The following is a 13,032-nucleotide window of genomic DNA, read 5'->3' as shown; positions in this document are numbered from 1 at the left end:
GCTGGAGCTGCCCCCCACAGGAATCCTTGACATTTGTAGCTTTCAGAGTTACAGCTTCTTGTTACAGTTTGATCTTCTTGACAATTCTGAAAGTTGACCAATTTATCGTGTTCCACGTTCTGGCTATAAACACACCAGTAAACACACTGGCAGCAGGGCATGGGCCCACAGGGTCCTACTCGAGTCCATACTATTAAAGTGTTAGCACAGTCCCAGATGTGCTCACCAGGGCCAACAAACATCCTCCTCTACAATTCTCACGCATTCACAGGCTAATACAGGCCACTGACCTTTCTTGATAGGAAGCCTGGACATAGCCACTCTATTTTTGTGGGGGGCAGGGAGTTAATCTGTTTGAACAATGAGCTCAACAGCGTTCACGACCACAGGACAACCACTTTATTTATTAATAGAGACAGAGTCATCGTTTCCAACCACTTAGAGTGGCCAACCCCGTTTCCAGACTCTGTCAAGTCCCACAGTAGGAGACAACAAGTTTGATATGGCAGACAATCTCATTTTTTAAAAGTAAGTGCAGTCAAACATGACACTGGCCTGTTTGTCAACATGGACATTCTTCCTTCAGAAAAATCTTGATCCAGATTCTGAAATATAATCTCATGGGTTCACAGCCAGCTGCAGAAGTCACTGGGCAAAACCTAGAGCCACTGTTACATGAATGGCCGAACTAGATACTGGTAGTGACCATTCATGGTGTAAAAACATAATCACACCTCTTCATACCTATTATTTTCCCTATTCTCTGCACACAGAGGAAGCCAGAATTTCCACAAGGGCTACAGACATCTGTGATGAATGCAACAATAGCTTCAACCTGCTGGATCAGTTCCAACACTCTTGACAGCTCTCAACTCTGCTTTTGTCCCAGGTTGCTGGGCATTGTGATCAAGTAATTAGGACCAATCCTTGGCCCAGATCTTTGGTGAACAGAGAGTCAACAACTACAATATATCAATATTACTAAAACGCTGCCCATTTAAGACAGGTTAAGAAAAAGGTAAAACAGCTGCTCTTAAGTTCTTCTTAATCTATTTCTAATACCTTGTTGAGGACCTTCAGAACCACCGTTCAAAGAGAGTTTGCACAAGACTTTCTACCACACGCCTCATCTCACAAAGCCCTGCTCATAAAGCAGCAGGGTTGCCACCTGCTTATTCTGTGCCTCTTTCATAGCATGCAAGTAATCACTAAGGCTGTTAACTGACAATAGCAGCAGTTTCCCATCCAACACAGGATGTGCAGTATTCCTACTGCGATAGTCCATTTCAGAGCCAGCAGCATTTGGGGGAAAGTCTAAAAACTTTCATATTCAGGACCATATTCACCTTGAGGGCTTCTACGCACAAATGCCAAGAATGGAGCACTCTGTCCATAAAACCTCCTTGCCCAGGCTAATGGCCAAATGAGAAAATAACCACTGGAGTAAAGGAGTGAGAACTCTTTCACAAAGAAGCACTGTTAAACTTTCTATGTTGTACTGAGTACTTCTAAGCATCTGGAGATAGGAGAACTGTCTTTACAATCAGATTCTCATTGAAGAAAATGAAAATCTCTGATGGACTGTGTCAAAATGATCAGCATACTGCCTTCTCCTTGATACGATAATCTTTAAAGAGCAGTAGTCCTGCCCTGAAAATTTCTGAGCCATTTCTACTCTTTTACATGTAATTTATAGATATGTGTTATTCCAAATTACTGCAGCCCAGTAGACAATGCTCCTCAAAAACTGCTTTCCCCTAAATATTGCAAGATTCATTCTTGCAATCTTGGAACTGTCCTTTCTTAGACCAGTAAACACAAAGAGATGGATAAAAAAGGACTTCATTCAGCTTTTTTTCAGAGACAAAGCAAAGCAAAACTTAGGTAAGCATAGAAACTTTAACAAGAGAAAGCAGAAATGGTGGATTAGGTTCCAAGCTGATAAGAATCCCTTGATTTCATAACTGTAGCACTTTCAAGCTACCACAGATTAGTTTCTAGAAGTTCCTTGGAACATGCAGCATTACTGAAAGTGAGCTCATCCTGTAACTGTTATTCACACGCACAAAAAGAGCAAACCCAATAAAATCAAAAAAACCCAAATAAACAAAAAGCCATTTTGCACTTGGAATAGATCACAGTGACTTAAAAACAGCAGGTGATATTCACCACAGTTCTCGGCAAGGTCTTCCCATTACCATCTCAGCTGCAGTTGGTGTCTATGAACACCAACTACCTTTCCCAGTGGGATGCACGTCAGAAATCCCAGCTGACGGTGTCAGGGGGCTGCCTAACACACAGAGCAGAACTCCTGCCCCGTCTGTTTCAACACAGCCACGTCTCTCTACACTTTCTCAGCCACCCTGACTACTCCTTTTCCCATGCACATCCCAGCTTTGAGAGTCTTCATCTTGCACCAGCACGTGACTGAGCTCCATGCTGCCTGCCTGGATCATTTGTTTGGATACCATTAGATTGCCCTGACTGAAAGCCCTAATGAGGTGCTGATCCCATCATCTAATCAGTCGCCTGAGCCGAAATGCATCCCATGGGACAGCCAGAAAAGACTGATGCAAGAATTCCAAGTGATGTGTAACATGAAAGGGCGCCATTCGCATCGCTAGGACTCACAGCCTGTCAGCACGGCCATTAGAAATCCGGGGCTACACGGATTTATAATTCAACCCTCCCACACACACAACTTGTTCCAGACTGAAACTTGGCACAAAATTCAATCCCAGGAGGGTGTTAAAAAAATAACCTATTCAACGGTTTCCGTCCCATGGCTTCAGCTCACAGCCATTTAAATAATGGCAATTTCTCATTTCTCTTTTTAACTGAGGAAATCCAATATAAAACACCAGATTTACATAACATTGCAGTGGTGATACAAGCTGGCAACAAACCCAGAGAGAAGGCTGCCAGAGCTGTTCTGTCATTCTCTCTTGGTGAATTTCTCCATTTGGATTCAGTTTAACGGAATGATTTTTATTAGGACTAGCTGACATCGTGTGTAACCTGCAAATCCCACCTCCACGCTGGCCAGGCACCTTGCCCGAGTTTTGTACACCTTGTGTGCTGGTTTAGAAGGGGACAAGCCCTCCTGTGGTCACAGTAGCCTCCCACCTGCACTGCCACTGTTAATTCTTTGCTGCAAACTCTGCTGGCTGGTTTAGAGGACAGTAATTAGCTTCCTATTGAGCTGCAAAAGACTGACTGGACAAGGAATGGACAAAACAAAGAAGGGAACTGATGCAAGCCAAAAGCAATTTGTCAGTAGAGCCTTTGATTTGATCAGAGATTGTTCCGACAACTACCACACCTGTTTCCAGGGAGAGACACAGAGCCAAGCCTTCTGTGGCACCAGTTCTTTCTCCACCAGGTATTTCAATTCCTACAGGACTACATGTAATCTTGAGTTTGTCAGTGGAAAAAAGAATCTTGAAAGTTGATTCAATACCACAAAAACTTCTTAAATACACAGGAACTCATAAAGTCTGCAGCAAATCACTACAGTGAGCATGAGCCTTCTGCTCCACCACCACTCAGACAGAGAGGGTGTGATAGCAAATGTGGGATAGGTAGGAGCTTGTCACCCCAAAATAAATCATCTGCTGGGTGGGCTACTGGCTCCCATCTCATCCACCAACCACCACTCCTGCTTTCCCACAGCACGCCTGAGACACAGCCCCTGCTGCCCAGCTGGGGACAGCGCATATTACAAATCATCATCAAAGCATCTGAACATACTTTTCTTATTTGTCATATGAGTCAATAAGTAGCCCAACTTCTATGAGAAGAAAATGAAGATTGGTATCAGCAGTCGAGCCCAAGGCATCTTTCCTGTTCTTTAGAGAATTACTGACTTAAAGGTACTTCAAAGCAGTTTGAACTCTCTGCTGCTGTCACCAAAGCTGCTACAAGATCCTCTGGCAGCCAATGTCAAAATGCTTCTTCTAGAATGTGGTCGTTGGTCTAAATTGCCATTGTTGCACTGACTCTCCTCACGTACTAAAGCATCTTCCCTATGGCCAGCCTCTGAGGTCCACGGTCCAGCTGTAAACACCCTTCCGCATTTCTGAGAACTGGATTTACAATAATTCTCTCAAACAGGGGAAATAAACTGAGCCCAAAGGACCACCTGAGTTTTCAAAACAGAAAAGAAAATGGGGCAAGCATCTGCAGAACCACCTTCTTCTCCAACAGCTGCAGTTTTCTCATACCTTGTCCTTTAATTCCAAAGGGGGGTACAAAGTCCCTGATACGTGCCCATTTCCTGAAGGAATCATCCAAGAACATTGGTGCCGGCTTCGAGAACCTGAGAAAACCAAAACAAGAAAGAGATTAACTCCTGAACTGGGAAGGTTAAACTTCTGCAAGAACGTTGAGAGAATCCATACCTAAGTGCTGATTATACACTGCCACCTGCAAGAGAGTAATGTAGAAGATTTTTCTTTTACCCAAAGATGACTGCATTGAAACAAACCTGTCAGAATTTGTGCCACAAGGACACTCAAATCACTCAAGTCGTGAACCTAGCAATCACTTCCACTCAACAATTTAGAACTGCCCCACTACTGTTTGGCTATTAATTTAGCTACAATAAGTTGTAAATTGCAGGCAGGGTTTAGGCAGTTTCACTTCCAGCTTTGTGAGCCCAAGCCAGTTTATGTGCTGTCTGTGTGAGTGTGTGAGGAGCCTGCTTTGGCCTAACTCATGTGCACATACACAGCAGCTATCACCACACAGGCAAGAAAGAAAACAGTTCAGGAGATCATGAAGCAGCTCATAGTTTACAGAGAATGGAAATGGAAATTCAGTGCCTTCTTTAGTGCATTCATTAACATATAAATGATTCAAGAGAGGTTCCTGCCAAGTCAAACAGCTATGGTCCATCCAGAATCCCTTACAAATGAGAGACCTAGTCCTTCTTAACCATGTCATTATGGAAATACATTATCCTAATTATACCCTGAACACACAAACACAGCAGCTAGAAAAAATTTGTCTCTTCTAGAAACAATTACTACAGTGGCCAGAGAAAAGGAAACAATTAGCAAATGTAGAAATATTAACTTCCATATGGGACTACTTCTGAGTATATATATACACTAGAAAGTATACTAATACTATTAGAAATCTGTTCATTCAATCATATCAAAACAGTAGCAGGAGTGTTCTGGATCAAAATCCATCCCACCATGAAAAGGAATGTACTATGTGTTCAGAATCAGAGAGAACACCTCCACTACAGAACAAGGTACATGCTCCTGAAATAAATCCAGCTTGGCCAACCTACACATAGGAGCAAGACAGATGTAACCCAGGGGTTTAGCTCTTCCTTCAGGCTGTTTCTGTACTCAGTGTGCAACTCTTACAGCAATCAGATAACCTTTGGACTTGACTACCTGATTTAAGATAAACTCATCTACACTATGCCACAGCCAGGTACAGAGTAACAATTTCAAGCAGCAGCACAGTGAGGGAAGGATGGAATGAAATCTAAATTATAAACCGATCAAAGTGAAGTCCTATCATAGATGCAAGGTAAATCACAGGTTGCAGGAATCTCTGGAAATGGGAAAGAGACCAAGAGAATTTAACAAAACAAGAAGACTCAAATTCACCCATGCATACTGCTTCACATCCACTCATGCAATCTTTAATAAGATCATCTATAACCATAAAAGCAAGATGCACAGATGACACGGCTGATCTAGAAGGAAAGGAATGTTTTTCCAGAGCTGAGAATACAAAGCATATATATAATTTTATCTGGGAAAAGGTGGGGGAGATATGTTAGATATATAAGAGCCTCTGAAGCTCTTAAGTAAAAAAACCCCACTGGCTTATTTAAAAACAAATAAAGAACAATACAGTATTAATTGTAACACATTTACTCTGAAAATATCCTAAAAACTTCAATAACCTGACAAATTAGTTCAATGTTTTCTCACACATCTTGGTGCACCAAAATATAATTATTATGTTTCCCTGGGGGGGTCTCCGGGGACTTATCTCCACCTCCTTCCAACAACAACAGGAATCTTTGCAGGACTGTCATGCAATGCAAGAGCTTTTATAAACTGCAGGGCTACAGCATAGATGTTCATAGCCCTTCCTTTACAGCCACCCCTTGAACTCTCAGCAGAAGCCACATCCCATGGAGTGGTCCCGTTCTCCCCATGCAGCAGCTGCAGTGAGGGATGACAGCGTTGCCTGGGGCTCACCAGCACCTTGGGGCTGCTCTATAAGGTAAGCAAGCTACTCTCGTTGCTGCCGTGACATGCAGTCTCCAGGAAAAACCTGGATGCTTCAGAAAATGCTTATATGAGCAGGTTTTATTCTCTTCTCAAGAAACAAGAGGATTCAAGAAGTACATTGTAAATAAAAACCTCTGCCAGCTCAGTTCACCTGTTCTAAAGCACTGCATGAGAAAGAACATACAGGCCATAAGGTCAGGCCTAACTCAGAAGCTGGTGTTATTCATACATGCAAGTAACTGGCCTGTTTGCAAGTGATACACCTGGAAAAGACAATTTACAGTAGTCTGACGTGGAGTAAGGAGTGCCTCTCCCTAATGCAGATTCCCCTTTACAAGGTGCCTGGTAAAACCAGGAGGGAAGTCAGATCCTCCTAGGACTCTCTGGATCCCAGGGGAGTTCCCCAAATCAGCTGAAGCTGAAGGCATGACTGATCTAATGCTCTATGCTATCCCTTCTGCATGTGGCAACCAGGGCACCAACATGATGCCAAAGGAAGGGTGAAATGGCCATTGACCTTTTTATTGTATTTGCTACAAGTAAATTTAAATTAGGGATTTTTCTAGCAAAGAACACAATAGCCTTAGACTAGTTAGTATTATTTGGTAATATTTAATACTCCTGTATACAGGGTGAGGGAAATGGACTTTTAATTCATACTTTTGCTTCATTGAAGAAGGAGGAACAGTTTTAGGAAATGTTATATCCATATGGGAAAAAAGGGAACAAGTTAGAGGATATTTTGCTCCCATAAATCTTGAAAGTAATTCTGTTTTGGAAATATTAAGAAATTATGAATGCTGTAAGCTCATGCGCTTTGCCACCTCAATAAATCAGAGCAAGCCAGAACTGATGTCCAGCAGTGACAGGAAAATGCTGTCTGCCAGACTCTCCAGGAGCATGGCTGTTCTGTCTCAGCTCTGAACTGCATCTGGCATATTCCAGGACCCTTCAGGAAACATCGGGATTTGCCTCAAACAGGCCATGGGAATGCTCTCTGCAGAGCACCTAAAATACATTCCAAGGAATGCATGGGAGTTTGTCAAACAGAGAAAGCAAACGTTTCCGAATGATGTTAAAACCCTGCACGTACTGAGCAGCTCAGTATGGGATGCTGCATTTTGCCTGTCACAGCTGCTGAAAGGCAGGTTGGCTTCAGTGGCAACCACCGCTCCAGACCCAAAACAGGCTTGTGCTCCTTTGGAAAATGGTGCAGAAAGGGACAGTTCAGATTTTTCAGATTTAAATTTTCCCCTCTACACCCCCCAAATTCCAGAACAGACATAATACAATCTCATTGCATGTGATAGCCTGAAAAGATGAGGAATTTGGCTGCTTGTGGCACGCACTTATGACCTGTGTAATTTGATAGGGAAATGCCAAGCATGTACAATCTCTAGTTTGAATGGCATACCCTGCTAAAACACAAATGACATCTAAATGGACTAAATGCTTGATATGATAATTGTGAGGTACAAAACAAATCTCTCCCACTTCTCAAGTTTGAATTCCTCACACAAAGACATTAATAAAATCTCTAACAATTTGTCACCATGCACAGCGAAAGGAAGAGAGAGTTCTGCCAGAAACAGTTCTTAAACAGGAATCTATAATCACACAAAAATGTGATATATATTTGTGCCTACAGAACTCTGGCTTACGTGATGAAACATTACATTTCCAGTTTTTTCCTCCCTGACAAGAAGAGTTGTGACCCCAAAACATTTCTGAAGGCTGAACTAGCCTGCCAGAGGCTCCCCAGCCAAGTTTTCTGGCCATTCCATTTTGTCCCTGATACTGAGATCGCTTCACAGCTACTCCTCTTTGATGAGCACTGAGGTATTCAGCATAAGCAGCACTGACTTCCCAAAGCATCTTGCAGTCCCTATGCAAGGTAGCTATGGGACAAAATCACACACTGAATCTTGACTAGAATCTGCTCCCTACTCCTTATCTCCTGCTTTCCAGGCAATTAATAGATAAATGTGTAAAAGAGAATAATCTACATCTGAGAGAAAGTAAAATAAATAAACTGATTGATGTGTCTTTGGCTTTAACAAGGAGGGACGAAGGAAAGGTCAAGTTCCTGAACGAGTAAAGGAGAAGACAGCACCACATTCCTGAGAAACCACGACACTAAGGAAAGGCAGACTGGCAGCCACTAAGCTCCACTCTGAGCTTATATTTCAGGTATTCCCTTTTTTTAAACATCCTCCTTTAAGCTGACCTGCGCTTCTGTTCATTCTTTTTAATTAAGGAGAATCAGGAGTGCTGGAAAACTGAAAACTGGAAGAAAAAAGCCCAAACAGTGCTAGAACCTAATGCTGTGCAGAACCTGCACACTGCATTTGTAAAGGGGCAGGAACAGCTTTTTTATCTTTTTTTAAACCACATAAATAAATGACTTATTTGTTCTGGCATGACTTCTATCTTCTGTTTGCTGATGATCAAAAGCATCCATGATTAGACAGAAGGCACAAAATCTACCAATGTTATTAATTAAATACAAACTGAAGCCTTTGAGCGCTGAGTCATTAGCCCTGACACAGGCATTTATGGAAATACAGAGAGAAAATCTAAACTAACCTTTTCCTTTTTCCCTACTGAGACCTAGATGTATGCTGTCTCCCTTGCCTCCCTTCCCTGGGGAGCAGCGTGGTGTGATAGCATAGGAATGAGGAGGTTTGTGAGGTACCGATTTCACATTTCTTATTGACATTAATCCTCTGTCAAAAATCCAAGCAGCTCAAAGATTCCTCAAGCAGCTGAAAAATTTAAGAAACTGCATTAATAAGGATTAACCCCATCCTACAACCAGCATACTACTTTTCCTATATCAGCAAACGCACCCCCCAAAAAAAAGATGGCTGCAAGAAGAATAGCTTTAACAGCAGAGATCAGGCCAAAAATTAAGTTGACCTTAACAAACTGCAGAATTCTAAAATAAAATAACATGGTAAAGACAACTTAGCACTGAAGAAGGGTTGGTCAGAGCACCCTACCAGTGCCATTTGAGACCACCTAATTCTTTTGCAAGAGAGTGAGCCATAGATCCCCACCCACCGTCTCCCATGCTCTTTGTGCCTACAGACCCTTGAGTGGATCTGCAGTTGTACCTTTCAGGCTGCAAAGGCCTCAGCTACTTGGCCACTCCCCATACAGAGGCCACTGAATTATGCAGCAGTACAACAGTGCTCTGGAGTAAATGTCACAGCAACTCCAAAAAGATGACTTTGAACAGGCTTTAATCCATAAGCAAAGGAAGGGGCAGGTAAAATCAACTGAACCAAAACCTCACAAACCATGTAGCAGTTATTCCAGTTATCCCTGCCTCCTTCCTGGGAATAACTGCTCTGTACCTTTGAGGCACTCTGGAACATCTTCAGCCTTCTTGCCCTCTGCTCTCCATCACCTAGTAGGTTGTTTAAACTCATCAGTGCAGACATTTTCCCACTGCCTGCTCACTGCTCTATTTAGAGCTGGACCAGCTGCTCCAAGATGTATCTTAAAAGGTCTCCATCCTCTGCACTGTGGTTCATACACAAAACATTGTTACACTCTTGTAGAAAAGATAAACATCCTATCATGAATGAAAAATGTAACTATCACAGCTGTGAAACCTGTTAAATACTCTACTTTATTCAAGATCAGAAAGCATCGACTCAAGAACCATGTCCAATTCTGGGCCTCAGGCAAAAAACATGAACAAACTGAAAAAAAGGCCATAGGAAAGCTCTGAAAAAGATCTAAGGTCTAGAAAACATGATGTCTGAGGAAAGCTAGAATAAAAAAATTACTTTCTTGAGTCTAGAAAAAACTGGAAGAGGACATGATAAGCCATTAAATATTACAAGGCTGCTGCAAAAGAGAAAGACAGAATCTCTACATCCCTGGTAAAGAGAAGTAGTAACACCAGTCCTAAAAGGCAGCAAAGAAAACTTCATCGTTAAAAAAGTGTTTCTTATGCTTGGGATTATTACGCATTGAAATCTACTGTTGGACATGGGTTACAGAACTCACATCAACTACACCAGTTTCTGATTTGATTGTATTATTTTTAACAAGTTTGTATCTATTAAATACCAGTTAGCCATAGCTGTGCCTACTTTTAAGAGGGAAAATCAAATAGATGATCTTTTAAAGTTCTGCACAGGTCTATTTCATCTAAAAGCACTTTCATACTGGGCTAACATTGCTAGGAGGTGACGAAGTAGCCAAGCTACAGTCTGCTGTCGCTGGGAATCAAGAGCTGCCCTTCAGACTCCTTGCACTTCTCAAGTATTTCTCTTCATATACGGTAATCAAATTTCAGTACAAACATCACTGTAGATAAGCAGCACATGGATTTTGCAGCCTGCTGTGTGCCAAGAGTGCTTTCTGTTTGTACCCCGCACCTTTGTGATAAACAGGAAGACACATAAAGTTTAACCTTTCTGCAGTCATTAATGTCTTGGGCTTACGGCACTAGCAAGGCACAAAATCAAAGAATAATTTAATATCAGCTCAGTCCCTCCTGCTCACTGACTGTGTTCTGACGTGCATGAAGTCCAACAAAGTGTCCCGAGCAGCTTACCTATATAATGCAATTAGTCATGGGGACTGGAAAAGTTTTGAGATAAACTAAATATTAAAGACAGAAAGAAATCCATTTGCCTGCTCTGATGAAACCCTCACACTTTCCTACTGATTCTCCAAACATTTCAGACAAAAAACACACAAAAACATGCAGACACAAAAAGTAACAAGAAGCTTGGTTTAAAGGTTGGCTTCCTCTTGGAGAAAAAAAAAGCTATAAAATTCAGACCAGGCAGAAACTTTGTCCTGACCTGCCTCATGGAGCAGCTTATAAGACAACACGCAAAATTTGTCATTGTTCACAGAACTCCCTAATACCAAAACACAATTATGCCAGGGTGAAAAGCTAACTTCTCAACAACACAGGGTTCTGTTAGTTTAAAAACCAGTCTTCTAACATCATTTCAATGTCATAGCTTGTTTCTCGTGTGTTATTGTCAATGATGCAAGATTGAATTACAGCTCATTTTTCCTACAAAAAGCCAGGTGAGGGGTTCAAGAACTCTGAGGGAGCACTGAGCCAAATAGATGAGATTATGTGGTATTTGGAAACATGATGAAGGTGAGCGAAAGCAGACTGCAATTACTGCCTGAGTTTCCAAAGCCTTCTGTACAAATAAAAAACAAGAAGGAAGAGTTAGCTCCCATGGAAAATGCCAGCCAGCAACTCTGCCAGTTGGCCAAACTTTAGAACAATTATGTTCCTGTTAATATTCCACTGGATCAGGAAGAGGATTGTGCTTTCTAATGAGCACAAATTGGAGGGTAGTCATGTAGGGTAACTGCTGCTCTGTGACACTGCACTCCCAAAAGGCAGGGTATCTGGGGTATCTCTTATTTTCTGGTGAAGATCTAACATGTTCAAGAAGACTGCAGATTATGGGCACAGTTCCCAACATGGACCTGTTGTCTTTCATCATACTAATTAACCAGTCTGTTAAACGCAGTGACTGAACATTACTTTTATAAAGCCAACTTAATGTTCTCTTTATCCTTCTTGCAGAGAGAAGTTAATCCCTGTCATTGCCACCCAGTGCTCATTCTTGCCACTACTGGCCATAAGGCTGCCAGTAGCCTTATGATGGAGCACAACAAATTGCACTTCACTGCTTCAAGAGTCTCCGATCTCATTTTCTCCTACCACATTATTTAATGTATATGCCTATCTTGAGGTCATCCTACTGTATCAGACCAATTTTCGGATTTCAAATCATTGGAGTGAACAGTAAAATTTGGAGTGGCCTTCGTACAAGTAATTATATCACTGCAGAAGGATCCTGGAACACTCCAAGTTGTGAAGAAACTGGTATATATGTAGGGAACAGGACAGTGATAAAAAGAGCCTTCCACTATCAGCTAAGCCAAAAATGCACATGTTGCTTAGCACAGCCAAGCACAGAACAGATGTGACTTCTCTGTTGATGTACAGCATAGGGGATGTGGCACAGAAGGGAAAGAGCTGTTGAAGCTAATGAACAACTAAGCACAAAATGAGTACAACTTGATCCTGATACAACCAGCTAAAGACAAAAAATAAGGTCACCAATGTTTAGAAAAATCCAGAACAGCCTTGTTCAGGAAGCTAATGAAGATAGGAAAGCACAAAACAAATTACTTGATGTGAAGCTTGGTCATTTTATGAAAGGGGTTGTATGATTTGATGTCTGCATAGAAAGAGGACTTGACTTCATAATTCATGCAGTTTCTGAATGCCTGATGTTCCTTCCCTTCTGGCCTGTTGCTCTTCTCCAGGTCAAAAATCCGCTTGGGGCAAAAGTTCCCTGCATAAGTCTTACTGGAGTGAGGATGCTGGTAGAAGAAATGTCAATGTTTCAAGCATTGTAACTGAAAAAGATGGGTTGATCTGAGTGAAAAGAGTCTCAATTTTTTCAAGGCTCATACACTTCTGGAATGACCAATGCCATTTTAGAACCTAGACAGAAAATTCCTATCAACACGATATAGAAAACATTAACTGTTATGAAATACACATTATGGCATTAACAGAAGTCTTGTGAGCTCTTCTGGTTTTCTTACATGTAGGGCAATATTCTGAAAAGTTCTACAGGACACAGTTCCTCATATCACACTCCTGGGAGAATCTCAGCCTTCACGTTAAAAAAGTCTCACAGCAAATAAAAAAATATTTTTCTAGACTTATAGTTGGAAATGAGACCTCAATAACTAATAAATG

The 13,032-nt window shown here is 41.7% G+C and overlaps 1 protein-coding gene across 11 annotated transcripts in view; it reads right to left on the bottom strand.

Annotated features, from left to right (window-relative positions):
- The window catches only part of ST3GAL3 (ST3 beta-galactoside alpha-2,3-sialyltransferase 3), a 191,470-nt gene that overhangs the window by 66,665 nt on the left and 111,773 nt on the right, over nt 1-13,032 (bottom strand). For all 11 annotated transcript variants that reach the window (XM_042030504.1, XM_042030502.1, XM_042030503.1 and 8 more), the window contains one exon: nt 4,224-4,318. In XM_042030504.1, the coding sequence (XP_041886438.1) occupies nt 4,224-4,318 (95 nt within the window). The remainder of the gene's footprint in view (nt 1-4,223; nt 4,319-13,032) is intronic.

This window comes from Corvus kubaryi, unplaced genomic scaffold, assembly GCF_017639235.1.
Source record: "Corvus kubaryi isolate FWS band 111438036 unplaced genomic scaffold, C.kubaryi_AGA036_p1.0 37334, whole genome shotgun sequence".
In the NCBI taxonomy this organism is placed as follows: domain Eukaryota; kingdom Metazoa; phylum Chordata; class Aves; order Passeriformes; family Corvidae; genus Corvus; species Corvus kubaryi.
The sequence above is the reverse complement of the archived record's forward strand: the minus strand, read 5'-3'. Positions and strand labels throughout refer to the sequence as shown.